The 16966-nt window shown below is 41.3% G+C and overlaps 1 protein-coding gene across 3 annotated transcripts; it reads right to left on the bottom strand.

Annotated features, from left to right (window-relative positions):
* Positions 1-2095: 2095 nt before the first annotated feature.
* Positions 2096-16216, bottom strand: rad52 (RAD52 homolog, DNA repair protein). Of its 3 annotated transcripts, XM_063000056.1 has the most exons (11): positions 16038-16216; positions 15121-15222; positions 14891-14984; positions 14128-14195; positions 13560-13678; positions 13394-13469; positions 8993-9276; positions 6038-6213; positions 3923-4000; positions 3581-3844; positions 2096-2285 (listed from the first exon to the last, which is right to left on the bottom strand). In XM_063000056.1, exons 1-11 carry the CDS (start codon positions 16095-16097, stop codon positions 2227-2229), a joined length of 1380 nt encoding a protein of 459 aa, XP_062856126.1. In that variant the 5' UTR covers positions 16098-16216; the 3' UTR covers positions 2096-2226. The 3 variants fall into 3 exon arrangements, with proteins under 3 accessions (XP_062856126.1, XP_062856127.1, XP_062856128.1); XM_063000057.1 differs by lacking the exon at positions 3923-4000; XM_063000058.1 differs by lacking the exon at positions 3923-4000 and having other exon boundaries at positions 3581-3781.
* Between the last annotated feature and the right edge of the window lie 750 nt (positions 16217-16966).

The following is a 16966-nucleotide window of genomic DNA, read 5'->3' as shown; positions in this document are numbered from 1 at the left end:
AACAATGTCTGGAACAACCCATTTTACCCAGTATTTCAGAAGGAAATGCACTGTGACCAACCTGTGCAACATTTGCCACCCTCCTACCTTAAATAAGGGCCAAAATTGACACCCGTTCTTCTGCAGAATGAATGACTTCACCAATGGAACGCCTCACTGCTATTATTTTGAACAACCCCCTTTCAATCAATGCTTCGATTACTCAGAATGAGCGACATGCATGTCCTAATTGTTTGGTTTGTTTTGTTTTCATTACTCTACTACACTTTCAAGTAAATTATTTGCTATGTAGAAATATCACTTCTACTAAAAACAGTGATTTATCAGGTTAATGGTGTTGGACTGCTATTTTTTCAAACACCACTGTAAATAGCCTAGCCATTAGAAGTTGCACTTGTCAGTGCGCTCTCAACGCCGGTCCTAAAGAGGGTTGTGTTAGGAAGGGCATCTGAGGTCAAATCAAGTATGCAGACCAAAATGATCCACTGTGATGACCCTGAATATGAGTCCATATGCATTATTTGGACAAAAGTATTGAGACACCTATACATTACACATACGGGGGCTTTTATGACATTTTAAGGCTTTAATATGGAATAGGTCCTTTCACTCTTCTGGGACAGGCTTTCTATAAGCTTTTGGAGTGTTTCTGTGGGAATTTCTATCCTTCCATACAGAAGAGAATTTGTGAGAACAGACACCGATACTGGACTTGAGGGCCTGCTTTGCAATCTTCATTCTAGTTCATCCCATAAATGTTTGTAGGGGTTGAGGTCAAGGCTCTGTGCAAGCCAGTCAAGTTTTTCCACACCAAACTGACTCAACCTCATTTTTATGAACCTTGTTTTCTGCACTAGGGAACGGTCATGATGGAACAGAAAAGAGCCTTTCCCAAACTATTCCCACAAAGTTTGAAGCATACAATTGTCCAAAATGTCTTGGTATGCTGAAGCATTAAGATTTCCACTCACGCCGCTCAGGTGGCGCAGCGGTAAAAAGACACGCTGCAACCAGGGCTGGATTCTGAGTACGTAGTATCGAATCCAGCTCTGCTTCACCGGTTCGAAGCTGAGTGGCTGTATGGGCAATGATTCGCCGGTTGCTCAGTTGGGGGGTGGGACAAAGAACCGGATGTGGGTCTCTCTCTGTCAGAATGCGATTACGACCTCTGCCGGCTGATTAGAGGCGCCAGCACAAGAGATGAGGGAGAGTGCCCTTAGGGTGTGTCTCTCCGCATGCAACGCTAGGTGGCACCACACTCATCAATGTGTGGGTGGCAAAAATGCATCTGGCTGCTGCTCATGTTTCGGAGGGGATATGGGTTAGCTTCGATCTCCTCGGTCAGGGCAGGGTTCGGCATAGACAGAGAGGAAGCACGATGCAAAATTAACAATTGGCCAAACCCAAACTCAGCCATCAAACTGCCAGATAGAAAAGCGTGATTCATCACTTCACAGAAAACGTTTCCCCTGCTTCAGAGTCCAGTGGCTGCATGGTTTACACCATTCCATCCGACACTTAACGTTGTGCTTGGTGATGAAAGGCTTGCATGCAGCTGCTCGGCCATGGCAAGCCATGCCATGAAACTCCTGGCACAGTTTTGTGCTGATGTTAATGCCAGAGGAGGTTTGGAACTCTGCAGTTACAACGTCAGCAACTTCAGTGACTCCACTCTGTAACTTTACATGATGTGGTTCCTAAATACTTTTACTTTTCAATAATACCACTCACAGTGTATTGTGGACTATCTAGGGGGAAAGAAATTTCATGAACTGACTTCTGCAGCGATGGCAACATATTACAGTACCACACTCGAATTCAGTGACGTTTCTGAAACCCATTCTTTCACAAAGGTAATGGAACTAAATGAAATACCTAAATAATTAGTGATTAAGAAGTGTGTCCCAATACTTCATATAGTGTGTGTGTGTGTGTGTACACTATACAGTATATCACCTGTTTAATGGTTATTTTGCCACATTGAAAAAATTTATTTGCTCAAGAAGTAGTATTATGTTCTAAGAAATGCAAATATTTACTCGTTTGTCTCACTTTTCAGACTTAATATCTAAAACTAAGTAAAATGTATACAGCATTAATATTTGAGCCTAATTTTTTAATGAGCTTTTTTACATAAAAAAATAACACATTTGCACCAATACAAACCTGCAGTATTAAACAAACAATAAAATAAAGTTCAACTAAAACAAAAGCTAAATTATAACGTCAAGGGTCCAGTTTCCGTTTCTTCATGTACTGTCCATGTCGGTATGGGCTTTTTGGACCTAGGAATAAAACTTAAGAATCAGTACATACTAGACACAACATTGAGTATTAATTGCACAATTTCTGTGTCTTTACTAAACAGCCGGTGCTGTTTTAATAACCCAGACATAAAAGAAATCCTTATTTGCACTACAGTAGGATTCACATGTGAGAGTTTATGTCGACCTTTGCAAGAAAACACACATTTATTGCTGTAAAGCACTTAACTGACACTAGGGGGCGGTACCCTACGCACATTATACAGTACATCATCTTTAACAACTGGCACTCAGGTGGTGCAGGGGTAAAGTATGCTAACCCACAACCACTGAGATTCAAACACCATATCCTGGCAGCGCTATCAGCCGGTCAGGCGTTGATCTGATTAGCTAACGTCCAGGTTGGAAGTGGGGGGCTGAGCAGCATAGCCATTGGGAGGTGCACTTGTTGGTGCCGGTTTTAAGCCCAGATAAAAATAGGAGGGTTGATTCAGGAAGGGCATCTGGTGTAAGAGCTGTTCAAAGATGTACCAGTATGAGTACCAGATGTGCTGTGGCGACCTTTAAATACAGGAAACCAAAGGAAAAAAATGTCATTTCAATCTGAAGAATCCTGGTCAGGGCTGTGGAGGGTCTGGCCACAAATTTATCAAAGGTGACATTTAGTCCAGCCAATTTATCTTCTCATGTGTTTAGGAGATGTGGACCATGCAAAACTCCTCACAGGTATTAAAGAGAAAAAAGTCAGAACTCATGATTTTAGGCATGAAGTTGCTGTGTGGCACCCACTCTACCAGCTGCTCTGCGATGCTGCCCGTGTGGATTAAACAGAGCCAGCTTGTTGTTTTTATTAGTTCATGTTATGAGTGATTAATCAAAATAACAAAAAAAACAGTTAGTTTGAGTGGACTACCAAGGGCTATCTTACATGCTAGGGTGCAAAAGACTTTTGAGTAAGATCCACTGATATACCCTTGCTCCAGAAGCCCCCCTAGTACTGTGACTAAAATCAAAACGGCTAGGAATTAAGGAGCCAGTTACTTCTGAAATGCACCCATGGTTTATCAACCCTTTTAAACAGCTTTGGGATGAATTGGAATGTTAACAGCAAACCAGGCATTTTGATTTGGCATATATTTAGAAAGGCTGTAATAGCTGTAAACGGAGACCAACAAGCTGATGCTCAGGGGTCCACATATTTATGATTTGTCTGTTCCAAAAAGAGCAACCTTCACCCAAACTGAACCTGCTGGCAGACAACTGGCTGTATTGTGACAGAAATGGGGGCAGCAACTTCAGGATCGGCACCAACCTACCTGTTGTGTGTGCAGTGTTCTGAAATGCAGAATTCTCCATCATGCCAGGTCTGTACTGTGCGGAACCCCGCCCGTGATGGGCCTGATGATCTTGTGGCCTCAGCGGCGGCCTCAGGGACGAGGCGGGTCTCTGTGGAGTTTTACTGCGGGTCATCATCCCGTGATCGTTCGGAGTGGCAGGTCGAGGCGGCCCTGACGATTCTGTGGGCGGATCACCGAGCATATCAATGCCGTCCAGTGTAAAGTCCCACAAGGCTGGGTCATCTGGAAAAACAACGTCCATTTACGTCTAGAGCTGCAGTTAAACACGCTGGTGTCTTCAACCTCACCAGTAGCTCTTACCAGCCAGACATTCCTCCTTCTTGATCGGCGCTTTGTGTCCGTTAGGCGTGCTGTGGGTGACGGGACCTGATGCATGAACTGTGAGGAAACAGTGACCATAGAAAACTGTATGCGACAATCCGGTCTACTTATATAATTATTTGGATTTTAATGTCATGTTTAACACATACGTGTCATTTTATGGCAAGTAAGATATGTTTCTGTCTGCTTATTTGATCTTGTCTTTATAATTTGGGCTATTTTATATTTTCATTTTTATGGCTACAGGGTAGGTTAAGACTGTTCTTGTGTTGTCTTGTGTAAGAATTTATTTTATGGTTCCAGGGATGAGTACTTGTTGTCTCTCCTTGGTACAGTGTATCACAAAAGTGAGTACACCCCTCACATTTCTGCAGATATTTAAGTATATCTTTTCATGGGACAACACTGACAAAATGACACTTTGACACAATGAAAAGTAGTCTGTGTGCAGCTTATATAACAGTGTAAATTTGTTCTTCCCTCAAAATAACTCAATATACAGCCATTAATGTCTAAACCACCGGCAACAAAAGTGAGTACACCCCTTAGTGAAAGTTCCTGAAGTGTCAATATTTTGTGTGGCCACCATTATTTCCCAGAACTGCCTTAACTCTCCTGGGCATGGAGTTTACCAGAGCTTCACAGGTTGCCACTGGAATGCTTTTCCACTCCTCCATGACGACATCACAGAGCTGGCGGATATTCGAGACTTTGCGCTCCTCCACCTTCCGCTTGAGGATGCCCCAAAGATGTTCTATTGGGTTTAAGTCTGGAGACATGCTTGGCCAGTCCATCACCTTTACCCTCAGCCTCTTCAATAAAGCAGTGGTCGTCTTAGAGGTGTGTTTGGGGTCATTATCATGCTGGAACACTGCCCTGCGACCCAGTTTCCGGAGGGAGGGGATCATGCTCTGCTTCAGTATTTCACAGTACATATTGGAGTTCATGTGTCCCTCAATGAAATGTAACTCCCCAACACCTGCTGCACTCATGCAGCCCCAGACCATGGCATTCCCACCACCATGCTTGACTGTAGGCATGACACACTTATCTTTGTACTCCTCACCTGATTGCCGCCACACATGCTTGAGACAATCTGAACCAAACAAATTAATCTTGGTCTCATCAGACCATAGGACATGGTTCCAGTAATCCATGTCCTTTGTTGAAGTGTCTTCAGCAAACTGTTTGCGGGCTTTCTTGTGTAGAGACTTCAGAAGAGGCTTCCTTCTGGGGTGACAACCATGCAGACCAATTTGATGTAGTGTGCGGCGTATGGTCTGAGCACTGACAGGCTGACCCCCCACCTTTTTAATCTCTGCAGCAATGCTGACAGCACTCCTGCGCCTATCTTTCAAAGACAGCAGTTGGATGTGACGCTGAGCATGTGCACTCAGCTTCTTTGGACGACCAACGCGAGGTCTGTTCTGAGTGGACCCTGCTCTTTTAAAACGCTGGATGATCTTGGCCACTGTGCTGCAGCTCAGTTTCAGGGTGTTGGCAATCTTCTTGTAGCCTTGGCCATCTTCATGTAGCGCAACAATTCGTCTTTTAAGATCCTCAGAGAGTTCTTTGCCATGAGGTGCCATGTTGGAACTTTCAGTGACCAGTATGAGAGAGTGTGAGAGCTGTACTACTAAATTGAACACACCTGCTCCCTATGCACACCTGAGACCTAGTAACACTAACGAGTCACATGACATTTTGGAGGGAAAATGACAAGCAGTGCTCAATTTGGACATTTAGGGTGTAGTCTCTTAGGGGTGTACTCACTTTTGTTGCCGGTGGTTTAGACATTAATGGCTGTATATTGAGTTATTTTGAGGGAAGAATAAATTTACACTGTTATATAAGCTGCACACAGACTACTTTTCATTGTGTCAAAGTGTCATTTTGTCAGTGTTGTCCCATGAAAAGATATACTTAAATATCTGCAGAAATGTGAGGGGTGTACTCACTTTTGTGATACACTGTATATTTGGTGCAGTCTGTAAGTATGTGTTAGATCCGGACTACTAAAAGAACAGTCCACCAGTGTGAGAACTGTCCACATCACAAGCTGATCAAAAGAAAGATCAGTATTTTAGCGAGCACCTGGTTTAAGATGAGCCGCCGTGGGTTCAGGCCTCAGCTGTGGCTCCGTTTGCATCTTCTTGGCCTCCATCTCCTGCCTGAACTTTTGCTGCAGCTGCTGCTGTCTCAGCTTCCTCTGCTGCTTGGAGTCGAGCGCAGGGTCGCAAGAGGACAGATCCGTTACGTCCGGTGCTGACCTAACGGTGAGACGAAAAAGGCAAGAGTCAGCAGATTGTGTTAAGCAAACGTGAAGCGCATTACCAGCTGCATAACCAGGGTGCTTCAGATGAAGTGTTCCTGTACCCTCTGTAGTGCATGTTTGTACACACTAAAAATGAATTTAGGATTTTGCCTATGCTAGCGTAGAAAAGACATTGAAGCACTTTGTAGTTCTACAATTACTGACTGTAGTCCATCTGTTTCTCTACATACTTTTTTAGCCTGCTTTCACCCTGTTCTTCGATGGTCAGGACCCTCACAGGACCACTACAGAGCAGGTATTATTTGGGTGGTGGATCATTCTCAGCACTGCAGTGACACTGACATGGTGGTGGTGTGTTAGTGTGTGTTGTGCTGGTATGAGTGGATCAGACACAGCAGCGCTGCTGGAGTTTTTAAATACCATGTCCACTCAATTAGACACTACTTGGTTTACCTTGTAGATGTAAAGTCAAAGACAATCGCTCATCTATTGCTGCTGTTTGAGTTGGTCATCTTCTAGACCTTCATCAGTGGTCACAGGACGCTCCCCACGGGGCGCTGTTGGCTGAATATATTTTTGGTTGGTGGACTATTCCCAGTCCAGCAGTGACAGTGAGGTGTTTAAAAACTCCACCAGCATTGCTGTGTCTGATCCACTCATACCAGCACAACACACACTAACACACCACCACCATGTCAGTGTCACTGCAGTGCTGAGAATGATCCACCACCAAAATAATAGCTACTCTGTAGTGGCCCTGTGGGGGTCCTGACCATTGAAGAACAGGGTGAAAGTAGGCTAAAAAAGTATGTAGAGAAACAGATGGACTACAGTCAGTAATTGTAGAACTACGAAGTGCTTTAATATGGTAAGTGGAGCTACAGTGAATGTAGAAACAAGGAGGTGGTCATAATGTTATGCCTGATCGGTGTATAGTGATAATTGTAAGTCGCTTTGAATAAAAGCATCTGCTAAATGCCACAAATGTAAATGTAGATTTAGATGTGTTATTATAAAATAAACAACAGACCAAAAACAAATGGTATTTAAATAGAGTGACCTTGATTTAATATTTTCAGCTATAACAGCAGCCAATCTGCTGACAAGGCTTCTCACAAGGTTTTAAAGTATGTCTGTGGGAATTTGTGCCCATTCAGTCAAAAAAGCATTGTATGGCTGGGCACTGATGTTTTGGTTTATTCCAGAGCTGTTCACTGAGGCGGAGGTCAGGGCTCTGTGAAGGTCACTGAAGTTTCTTTTTTTAAACCGAGCTTTTTTGTCTCATGTCTTCATAGATCTTGATTAGTGCACAGGGACACAGTCATGCCGGAACAGGAAAAGGCAATTGTTCTGGCTGCATCATTCGAATTCAAAAATACAAAGGGAAATCCCAGGACTTTTGTCCATAGTGATCCTGCTCTGTATCTGTACAGAAATGTAACCGGGGGATGTCTGTAATGAATTCTGGTCGATAATACTTACTGTATCTATAACATATAAACTGGAATGTATCTAAGCAGAAATAGTATCCACAGTATAGTGCTTTTAAATGTCATCCATAATGCATTATTTATACTCTTGGTTCATAAACCAGACTTGGTTCATGTATCCTGGAGTGTCTCCATAAATAGAAATGATCCAGTAAACACTGCAATACAATAAATCTAAAGGAATTTTAGTTCAAAATCTTTACTCTGCTTAATAGTGTTCATTAAAATTATTTACTCCAATTATTCCTCATTACAGACTAATTGAAATGCTAAAAGTGCTTTCTAATTTTATTTATTTTACTTTAGTTTTGTGCATTATATTTTATACTTTAATTTTTAAATCCATTACTTATTTGGCACCCTGTAAATACTTTGAATTTTATTAAAAAAATTATGCTTTATATAGTATAATTATAACTAATAGGTTATATTAATTGTAAAAAAAAAAAAAGATAAGTAGCACATATCTATTAATGTCATGATCATTAATGTTATCTATACACAGTAGTAAATAACTTCACTATCGTAATTAAATGTTTAAATATAAGCTCTGATGAAAATAAAAAAACAAACACACACACACAGATACACTACATAGCCAAAAGTATTTGGACACCTGACCCTAAGCTTGTTGGCCATCCCAATTCAAAAACAAAAGGTATTAAAACAGAATGACCTCTATGAGATCTATTTGGCTTTAACAACAGCACCTCTTCCAAGACAGCTTCTCACTAGACCTAAAGTGTGTCTGTGGAGATTTGTGCCCATTCAGTCAACAGAGCATTTGTATTGACTGGGACAATGGTAGCTCAGTGGTTAAGGTAATAGACTAACAATCAGAAGGTTGCCGGTTCCAGTCCAAACACCACCAAGTTGTTACTGTTGGGCCCCTGAGCAAGGCCCTTAACCCTCGATTGCTCAAACTGTATACAGTCATAATTGTAAGTTGCTTTGGATAAAAGCGTCTGCTAAATGCCACAAATGTATTTGGCATGGACGTTGGGCAAGAAAGCCTTAACTGATGTTCCAGTTCGTTCCAAAGATGTTTAGTGGGGTTAAGGTCAGGGTTCTGTGCAGGCCAGTGGATTTTCTTTAAACCAAGCTTTTCTTTATGTCTTTATACAGCTTTCTTGCTTTCTATAATTAATTTATTACCCCTCTTAGCAACTGTTATGACTGAAACACATGAATTTAATAGTTAAGGGGTGTCCCGATACTTTTGTCCATATAGTGTAGATTAAACGTCTCACTTTAGCACTAAACCTGCAGATTTAACGGTGTTACCTGGAGGTGTTAGTGGAGCTGTTATGACAGTCCTGTGTAGTTGAAGTGTTGCTGGAGGGTGCAGTCATGTTCGGCAGTGAGTTCCTGGAATCTGTTGTGTTCTGCTGCCCTGCAGGTCCAGCCTGGACACAGTTTTGTACTGGCGGAGAATTCGGTGGTGCTGATGCAGCAGGATTGATGAAAGTCTTGCTGTCTTTTCGAGTAAGACTGTTAAAGCGGGCCTGCTCAACACAGGGCTCATTATCTCTGCGCTTCGTCTTCTGAGGATCTAAAGGTGAACGGGGCTACAAAAGTTGAAAATGAATTATTAACCTTAACAATGTGCTTTACTAAGTATTTAGACTGGGACAAAAGTTCAACTTTGATGCAGCTGAATTTTAATGAATCAGAAGAAAGTAAATTAATTTAGAACAATCTAAAAATGTGTTTATTTATTAGAATTTTAAGGTCATGGTTTACATTTATGTTACATTAATGACAGGACAGGTAGTTACATGATTACACATGATTCATCAGCTCAAGTTCAATCTCAAACACCGTCGCAGCCAATTTTGTATCTCCAATACATCTAACTTACACGTCTTTGTACTGTGGGAGAAAACCGGAGCTCCCAGAGGAAACCCACACATACACAGGTAGAACATGCAAACTCCATATAGAAAGAACCTGGATCAAATCCACCTGGGAATCAAACCCAGGACCATCTCACTGTGAGGCAACAGTGCTACCCAGCGAGCCACCGTGCCACGCAGACCAACCTAAATAGGAATTCTAACTAACAAGGTTAATATGACAATGGTTTGTAAAATAGAAAGACAATCATTTAAAACAATTGCCTTCACAGTCAGTTTACACAATTACTAGTCGTATGTTGTATTCAGTTTTACAGGCGTATATTTATTTTTAACTAACTGCACTGTACCTAACTTACATTTTTAGTATGGTTGCAGTAACAAGTAGGCTTAATCTGAAAAGATTGCATACATTTTGCACACGCATTTGCAACACAATGCTAGGTCTTTTACATCTTAGGTGCAGAACACTTTTAAAAGTTGATGAGAGTGGCGTCCAGGAAGCGCAGCGGGATATTCCACTAGCATACCAGCACCAAGTTTCTGAACTCCTCGATTCGAAACTCGGTGTTGCCACCGGTCGTCTAGGTGCCATCTGGCGGGCATAATTGGTAGTACCTGCAGCGGATACTAATTGGCCACCGTATCTGCAGGGTGGGGGCTGGACAATGTGTGGGTGAGTCGGTCTTCATACGCTGTGTAAGGACCCTGACTGGCGGAAAAGACGCCTGTGCAGAATGCAGGGGCAAGAAGAGGAGGGCTGTACACGTGTCGGAAGAGGCGTGTACAGTGACGTGCTCTCTTTGGATACAATCTGGTAGCTCTCAGCAGCGGAAGACAAAATTGAGTGTACTAAATCGGGAGGAAAATGGGGAGAAAATACATTAAAAAAAAAAAAACGTTGATAAGAATATTGGAACAGGGGCTAGGGGTGGCAACTTGCATTTACAAGCAAATTCTTTTTACTTTTTAATGAATAGTTTATAGTTATACTCATATTGCTCTTTAACTCCACCTAAAATAAACACCACATGAATACATATCTTGTATTGGCTTTAAAGTGACTAAACTATTACAAACAACAGTAAGAGATGTGAAATATATTAGCTCGATTTCCACCAACTATAAATGAGATGTAACAATAAGCTCTTGGATATGTAAAAGTTTTAATAATACACTGGAAGATTTTCTCTTTGAAGAACTATTTGATTGTAATACATCTATGACAGCATGGCAAAAATAATTAAATGGTTCTAAAGGAAAATAAGTCATGGTTTTAATATGCAACACAAGTTTTTATTTGTTTCTACACCACTGCACATGTAAATACAGATTTTTACCAGTTCTGTATTTATTGTACATGTAGAATGTTTGAAATGACTAAGTTACACCGATCACGCATAACATTACGAGCACTGACAGGTGAAGTGAATAACACTGATTATCTCTTAATCACGGCACCTGTTAGTGGGTGAGATACAGTGTATCACAAAAGTGAGTACACCCCTCACATTTCTGCAGATATTTAAGTATATCTTTTCATGGGACAACACTGACAAAATGACACTTTGACACAATGAAAAGTAGTCTGTGTGCAGCTTTTATAACAGTGTAAATTTATTCTTCCCTCAAAATAACTAAATATACAGCCATTAATGTCTAAACCACCGGCAACAAAAGTGAGTACACCCCTAAGAGACTACACCCCTAAATGTCCAAATTGAGCACTGCTTGTCATTTTCCCTCCAAAATGTCATGTGACTCGTTACTGTTACTAGGTCTCAGGTGTGCATAGGGAGCAGGTGTGTTCAATTTAGTAGTACAGCTCTCACACTCTCATACTGGTCACTGAAAGTTCCAACATGGCACCTCATGGCAAAGAACTCTCTGAGGATCTTAAAAGACGAATTGTTGCACTACATGAAGATGGCCAAGGCTACAAGAAGATTGCCAACACCCTGAAACTGAGCTGCAGCACAGTGACCAAGATCATCCAGCGTTTTAAAAGAGCAGGGTCCACTCAGAACAGACCTCGCGTTGGTCGTCCAAAGAAGCTGAGTGCACATGCTCAGCGTTACATCCAACTGCTGTCTTTGAAAGATAGGCGCAGGAGTGCTGTCAGCATTGCTGCAGAGATTGAAAAGGTGAGGGATCAGCCTGTCAGTGCTCAGACCATACGCCGCACACTACATCAAATTGGTCTGCATGGCTGTCACCCCAGAAGGAAGCCTCTTCTGAAGTCTCTACACAAGAAAGCCCGCAAACAGTTTGCTGAAGACATGTCAACAAAGGACATGGATTACTGGAACCATGTCCTATGGTCTGATGAGACCAAGATTAATTTGTTTGGTTCAGATGGTCTCAAGCATGTGTGGCGGCAATCAGGTGAGGAGTACAAAGATAAGTGTGTAGTGTGCCTACAGTCAAGCATGGTGGTGGGAATGCCATGGTCTGGGGCTGCATGAGTGCAGCAGGTGTTGGGGAGTTACATTTCATTGAGGGACACATGAACTCCAATATGTACTGTGAAATACTGAAGCAGAGCATGATCCCCTCCCTCCGGAAACTGGGTCGCAGGGCAGTGTTCCAGCATGATAATGACCCCAAACACACCTCTAAGACGACCACTGCTTTATTGAAGAGGCTGAGGGTAAAGGTGATGGACTGGCCAAGCATGTCTCCAGACCTAAACCCAATAGAACATCTTTGGGGCATCCTCAAGCGGAAGGTGGAGGAGCGCAAAGTCTCGAATATCCGCCAGCTCCGTGATGTCGTCATGGAGGAGTGGAAAAGCATTCCAGTGGCAACCTGTGAAGCTCTGGTAAACTCCATGCCCAGGAGAGTTAAGGCAGTTCTGGGAAATAATGGTGGCCACACAAAATATTGACACTTCAGGAACTTTCACTAAGGGGTGTACTCACTTTTGTTGCCGGTGGTTTAGACATTAATGGCTGTATATTGAGTTATTTTGAGGGAAGAATAAATTTACACTGTTATATAAGCTGCACACAGACTACTTTTCATTGTGTCAAAGTGTCATTTTGTCAGTGTTGTCCCATGAAAAGATATACTTAAATATCTGCAGAAATGTGAGGGGTGTACTCACTTTTGTGATACACTGTATATTAGGCAGCAGGGGAAAATTTTATCCTACAAAGTTGATGTGTTAGAAACAGGAAAAAGGATTTAAGGGCCAAATTGTGATGGCTAGACAACTGGGTCAGAGCATCTCCAAAACTGCAGCTCTTGTTGGGTGTTCCCAGTCTGCAGTGGTCAGTATCTATCAAAAGTGGTCCAAGGAAGGAACAGTGGTAAACCGGCGACTGGGTCATGGGCGACCAAGGCTCATTGAGGCATGTGGGGAGAGAAGGCTGGCCCGTGTTGTCCGATCCAACAGACGAGCTACTGTGGCTCAAATTGCAAAAAAGTTCATGCTGATTCTGATAGAAAGGTGTCAGAATACACAGTGCATCACAGTTGCGTATGGGGCAGCAAAAGGGGGACCGACACAATATTAGAAAAGTGGTTATAATGTTATGCCTGATCGGTGTATATCTGCATGTAAACATTAAATAAATTCATATGGCATTTATGTGTAAAGAAGTATGTTGTGTTTGTAACTGTAAGGGCCAGTGATAGCTCAGTGGTTAAGGTACTGGACTAGTAAACAGAAGGTTGCCGGTTCAAGCCTCACCACCACCAAGTTGCCACTGTTGGGTCCCTGAGCAAGGCCCTTAACCCTCAATTGCTCATTGTGTAAGTCGCTTTGGATAAAAACGTCTGCTAAATGCTGAAAATGTAAATGAAAATGTAAATGTAACCTGCTGACCTGTTTAGGAATCTTGTTGATTGCCATCAGGTACTCCTTATTGAGGATGCAGTTTCCAAGAGCGTTTCCAAAACACCTTCATGAAAAGATTTTAAATCAGATGAACTTAGCATAATTAGCTATTCTTCCAACATTATTAATATTCTCTTAAATATCATGTGATTACTTGAGTGCTCTTTTCAGTCCGTCTGTTACAGCTTCTTTTCTTGCTTTTTCTAGCGACAGTGCTTTGGACTTCAGACCCTCACTCACTCCATAACCCACGTCCTCATGAAATGATCCATCCTGTGAGAAAGACATGATGATCACATAATTGTACATGCTTGTCTGTAACACTGTAAATTACTGTTGATGTCAAAAGTTTACATACACATATAGGGCACATGAATGTCATAGGAGTCACACATTACTACATGATTGAATTCCACGTTCTTTGGGAATTTAATTTCTTTAATAAGTTTGTGGGCTTTCTGAAAATATGTAAACTCACTTGGTACATACAGGGTATTCTTGGGGCCATCACATTCAAACAGGCTAGCCACTTAGTAAATGAGCCGGTCATGTTTTCATTTGTGAGCAGTAAAGCTGTGCATGGCATGTAAAAAAGCCAAACTGACTCTGTTCTGCACAGTTCATTTGGTGCAGAAAGTTCTATGGTGACATGATTTGTCCATATTACATTTGACTATTTTGACATATAATTAACAAAATTTATGCTTTAACACAAGGCTTACCTTTAACTGAACCTTCACAAAAGCGCTCACTCCTACATAAAATTTCCCATTAATCAGGTCCACAAAGTCTGCACAAAGACATTTAGGATATTTAAACACAAAGATTACTATGTCAGCATCATGCAGTCAACATTAAAAGCAAACAATGACCCTAATTACCACATTATTATGTTTTGTAATATATTTTTATCAACCAAATTTCATCTTAGGCATTCAGGTAGCACTGAGGTACCAGCATTAACATAGATGATTGGCCGTGTCTTTTTGGGGGAAAGGGAGGGGGTTTGAAGTATAGTCACAGGCATAGCTAAATATATTAATAAGAGCTACACTAAAACACTGTTTCTTTATTTATTCAATAATTATTAAAATGTAATTCATCCTGATCATTGTTGTGGTTTGTGAAGTGACTCTTGAAAGCACATGGGGCAAAGCATTCACCCATTCACATTTTTTAAAGGTAGAAGGAAACTGGAGTATTCTGAATTAAGCTTTAAACCAACATTCCAAGGGCCCTAGCACACCTGATCCAATTCATAAGCTAATTATCAACTAAGTTCTTTATTAGCTGAATCCAGCGTGCTAAAGCAGGAAAACCTAAAACCATGCAGACTGGTGTTGCCCAAATCCTGGACTTAACAGACTTAACAGGGGGTGGAAAAATGCCCCCTGTACACAACCTTTGGGTATGTTCAGCTTATGTTTTCAATCAAATATTACATTATATTGTAAAATGGTACAGTATTAAACAGATCATTCTTACCAACATTTTGTTGTGAAATTGAGTGAGACCAGCCATTGTACCCAAACATTTCATTGGCCAAACTGATGACTTTGTGACCCTCGATGTAGCATACCTGCAAACAGTCAGGCATCATTCTTCATGACTGTGTGGGAGAAGCAGGTGTTCTCCCAATAACTACCAAAACATGCTTTGCAAACTAGGCTTCTAGAATTACACAGTATAAGGGCAATAAAAAATTGTCTTCCTGCCTTCTGCCCTCCTCCTGCTTGTCTCGTGCTTATGTACTCTGGTCCCAGTCTCTGTCGAAGAGCATTCTGAACAGCCTGGTACTCCTCAGCACTGTAATGGTACTGAAAAAAAATGTAATCACTCCTATTGTTAATGTATACACGCAGTCCGTACATTAGAACAAAACCTCTATAACGTTGCACATATAATTATGGTTACGATCAATTATGGTAAAAGTTTTGTTCATAAAATTCAAAGATTCAAAAGAATTAATTAAGCATTTAGTAATAGAACTACTAATCACAAATGGAACACATATGAACAGGTCAAATAAAATCTGATTAAAAACATTTCTAAATGTTGTATTTATAATGTAATCTGAAATTTTTTTCTCAGAGCTTGGGGTGTGTCTGGTTCACTGGGCACAATGCAGTAACACATCTTGGACAGGATGCCAATACATTGCGGGCCTTAGGCAACCCCAGACCGGCCAGTAGCACCACTGGGGATCCGAACCCTGGAACCCAATAGTGAGCTGGTGGCCTGAAACCCAGTAGTGCCAGGACATATTTCATCAGTTGATCTGCAGGTGATTCTAAGGAATTACTGAAGGTCTGTCTCAGCTAAAATAAGCTATACAGTTGTAGAAGATCAGTAAGATATGCAGGAGCTAAACTAGTGACAGTTTTAAGCATTAGAAGGACTTTGTAGTAAACAAACTATTACATTAGTGTTCCTTTAAACTAAAGTGTACCTAGATAAGACAATCCACCTTCTGAATGTTTCTTGAGAGGTGGGAGAAAGTCCAGGTGGAAAGAGAAGCCCAGGTGGACACAGCAAGACAGTGACCAAACCCAGGTCCACAAGACCCTTGTTAAATGGGTGCAATACATTTGCAGTCATATTTATAAGAGTATTTAATAGAACATAAACATACCTGTCCAAAACACATGTTGGATGTGTGCTTCTTGTTTTTTCCTTCAGTGCTTTGCTCCATGTGTTGATGCACAGGCTCAACTACTTAAAAAGCTACTTAGATCTTGTGTGATTGTCCATGAAGCAATCAGATCATAAAATCAGATTCGGTTCATCAGACTGAATCATCTCACATTAACAACACAGTTACATATCCGGATAGCTCAATGGAGCGCTGCTCACGCTCTTCTTTTCATTTAAAGCGTTCAGCTCACGTCGACTGCACTTTTTCACAATTGTCAAGGAGTCTGACGCTCACTTTTGCGTAAACGTGAAGACGCAGTATAAATAAACTATATTAAAATAACAGAAAAAGGCGAGTAAATGTTTGAACTTCCCGCGTTAAGGTAATGCTAAAAGCTGCAACGCTCACGCTCTGTGCGTAATGCGTCACTGAAAGGCTGGCAGTTGATTGGTAGAAATGCGGATATCAAATTGCACATTATACACTATACAAGTTCCCTACATAGTGTAAAATACAATGGATTTTATACCCTACGTAGCGCACTAAATCTGCAATACAGTGTAATGTAGGATTCTGACCAGCGTGCGCCGCCAGTTAGTTATGGAGCCCTTGAGCGAATGTTTATAGTACTGTAGTAAAAAAAATCATTTCATTATCATTTTATTAAAACTCATTTAAATAAAATCATTTCACAATAAAAATATGTATTGTTCCTTTATTCATTCATTATCAAGGACAGCTTTGTCGTGGTCAGGGTCGCGGTGGGTGCTATAACAACCCTTCTGCTATTGATACCACTCACTGCATTCAGTTTAATCCTTGTGTTCATATGAATAATGCACGCCTCAAAGCTAAATGCATTCATATGAAGATGGTCCTCGGTTTGTTACTAAATTAGTATCCACTCATATAGGAGGATTTTACAG

The sequence above is a fragment of the Trichomycterus rosablanca genome, chromosome 8 (assembly GCF_030014385.1).
Source record: "Trichomycterus rosablanca isolate fTriRos1 chromosome 8, fTriRos1.hap1, whole genome shotgun sequence".
Taxonomy (NCBI): domain Eukaryota; kingdom Metazoa; phylum Chordata; class Actinopteri; order Siluriformes; family Trichomycteridae; genus Trichomycterus; species Trichomycterus rosablanca.
This window is presented reverse-complemented; position numbering and strand designations above follow the sequence as displayed.

Coding starts and splice junctions, on each gene's coding strand:
- rad52 (XM_063000056.1), bottom strand. CDS start 16,097: ATGGAGCAAAGCACTGAAGGAAAAAACAAGAAGCACACATCCAACATG. Junction 13,679..14,127: donor TTGTGAAGGTTCAGTTAAAG/GTAAGCCTTGTG, acceptor TCTTTCTCACAG/GATGGATCATTTCATGAGGA. Junction 3,845..3,922: donor GAAGGAGGAATGTCTGGCTG/GTAAGAGCTACT, acceptor TTGTTTTTCCAG/ATGACCCAGCCTTGTGGGAC.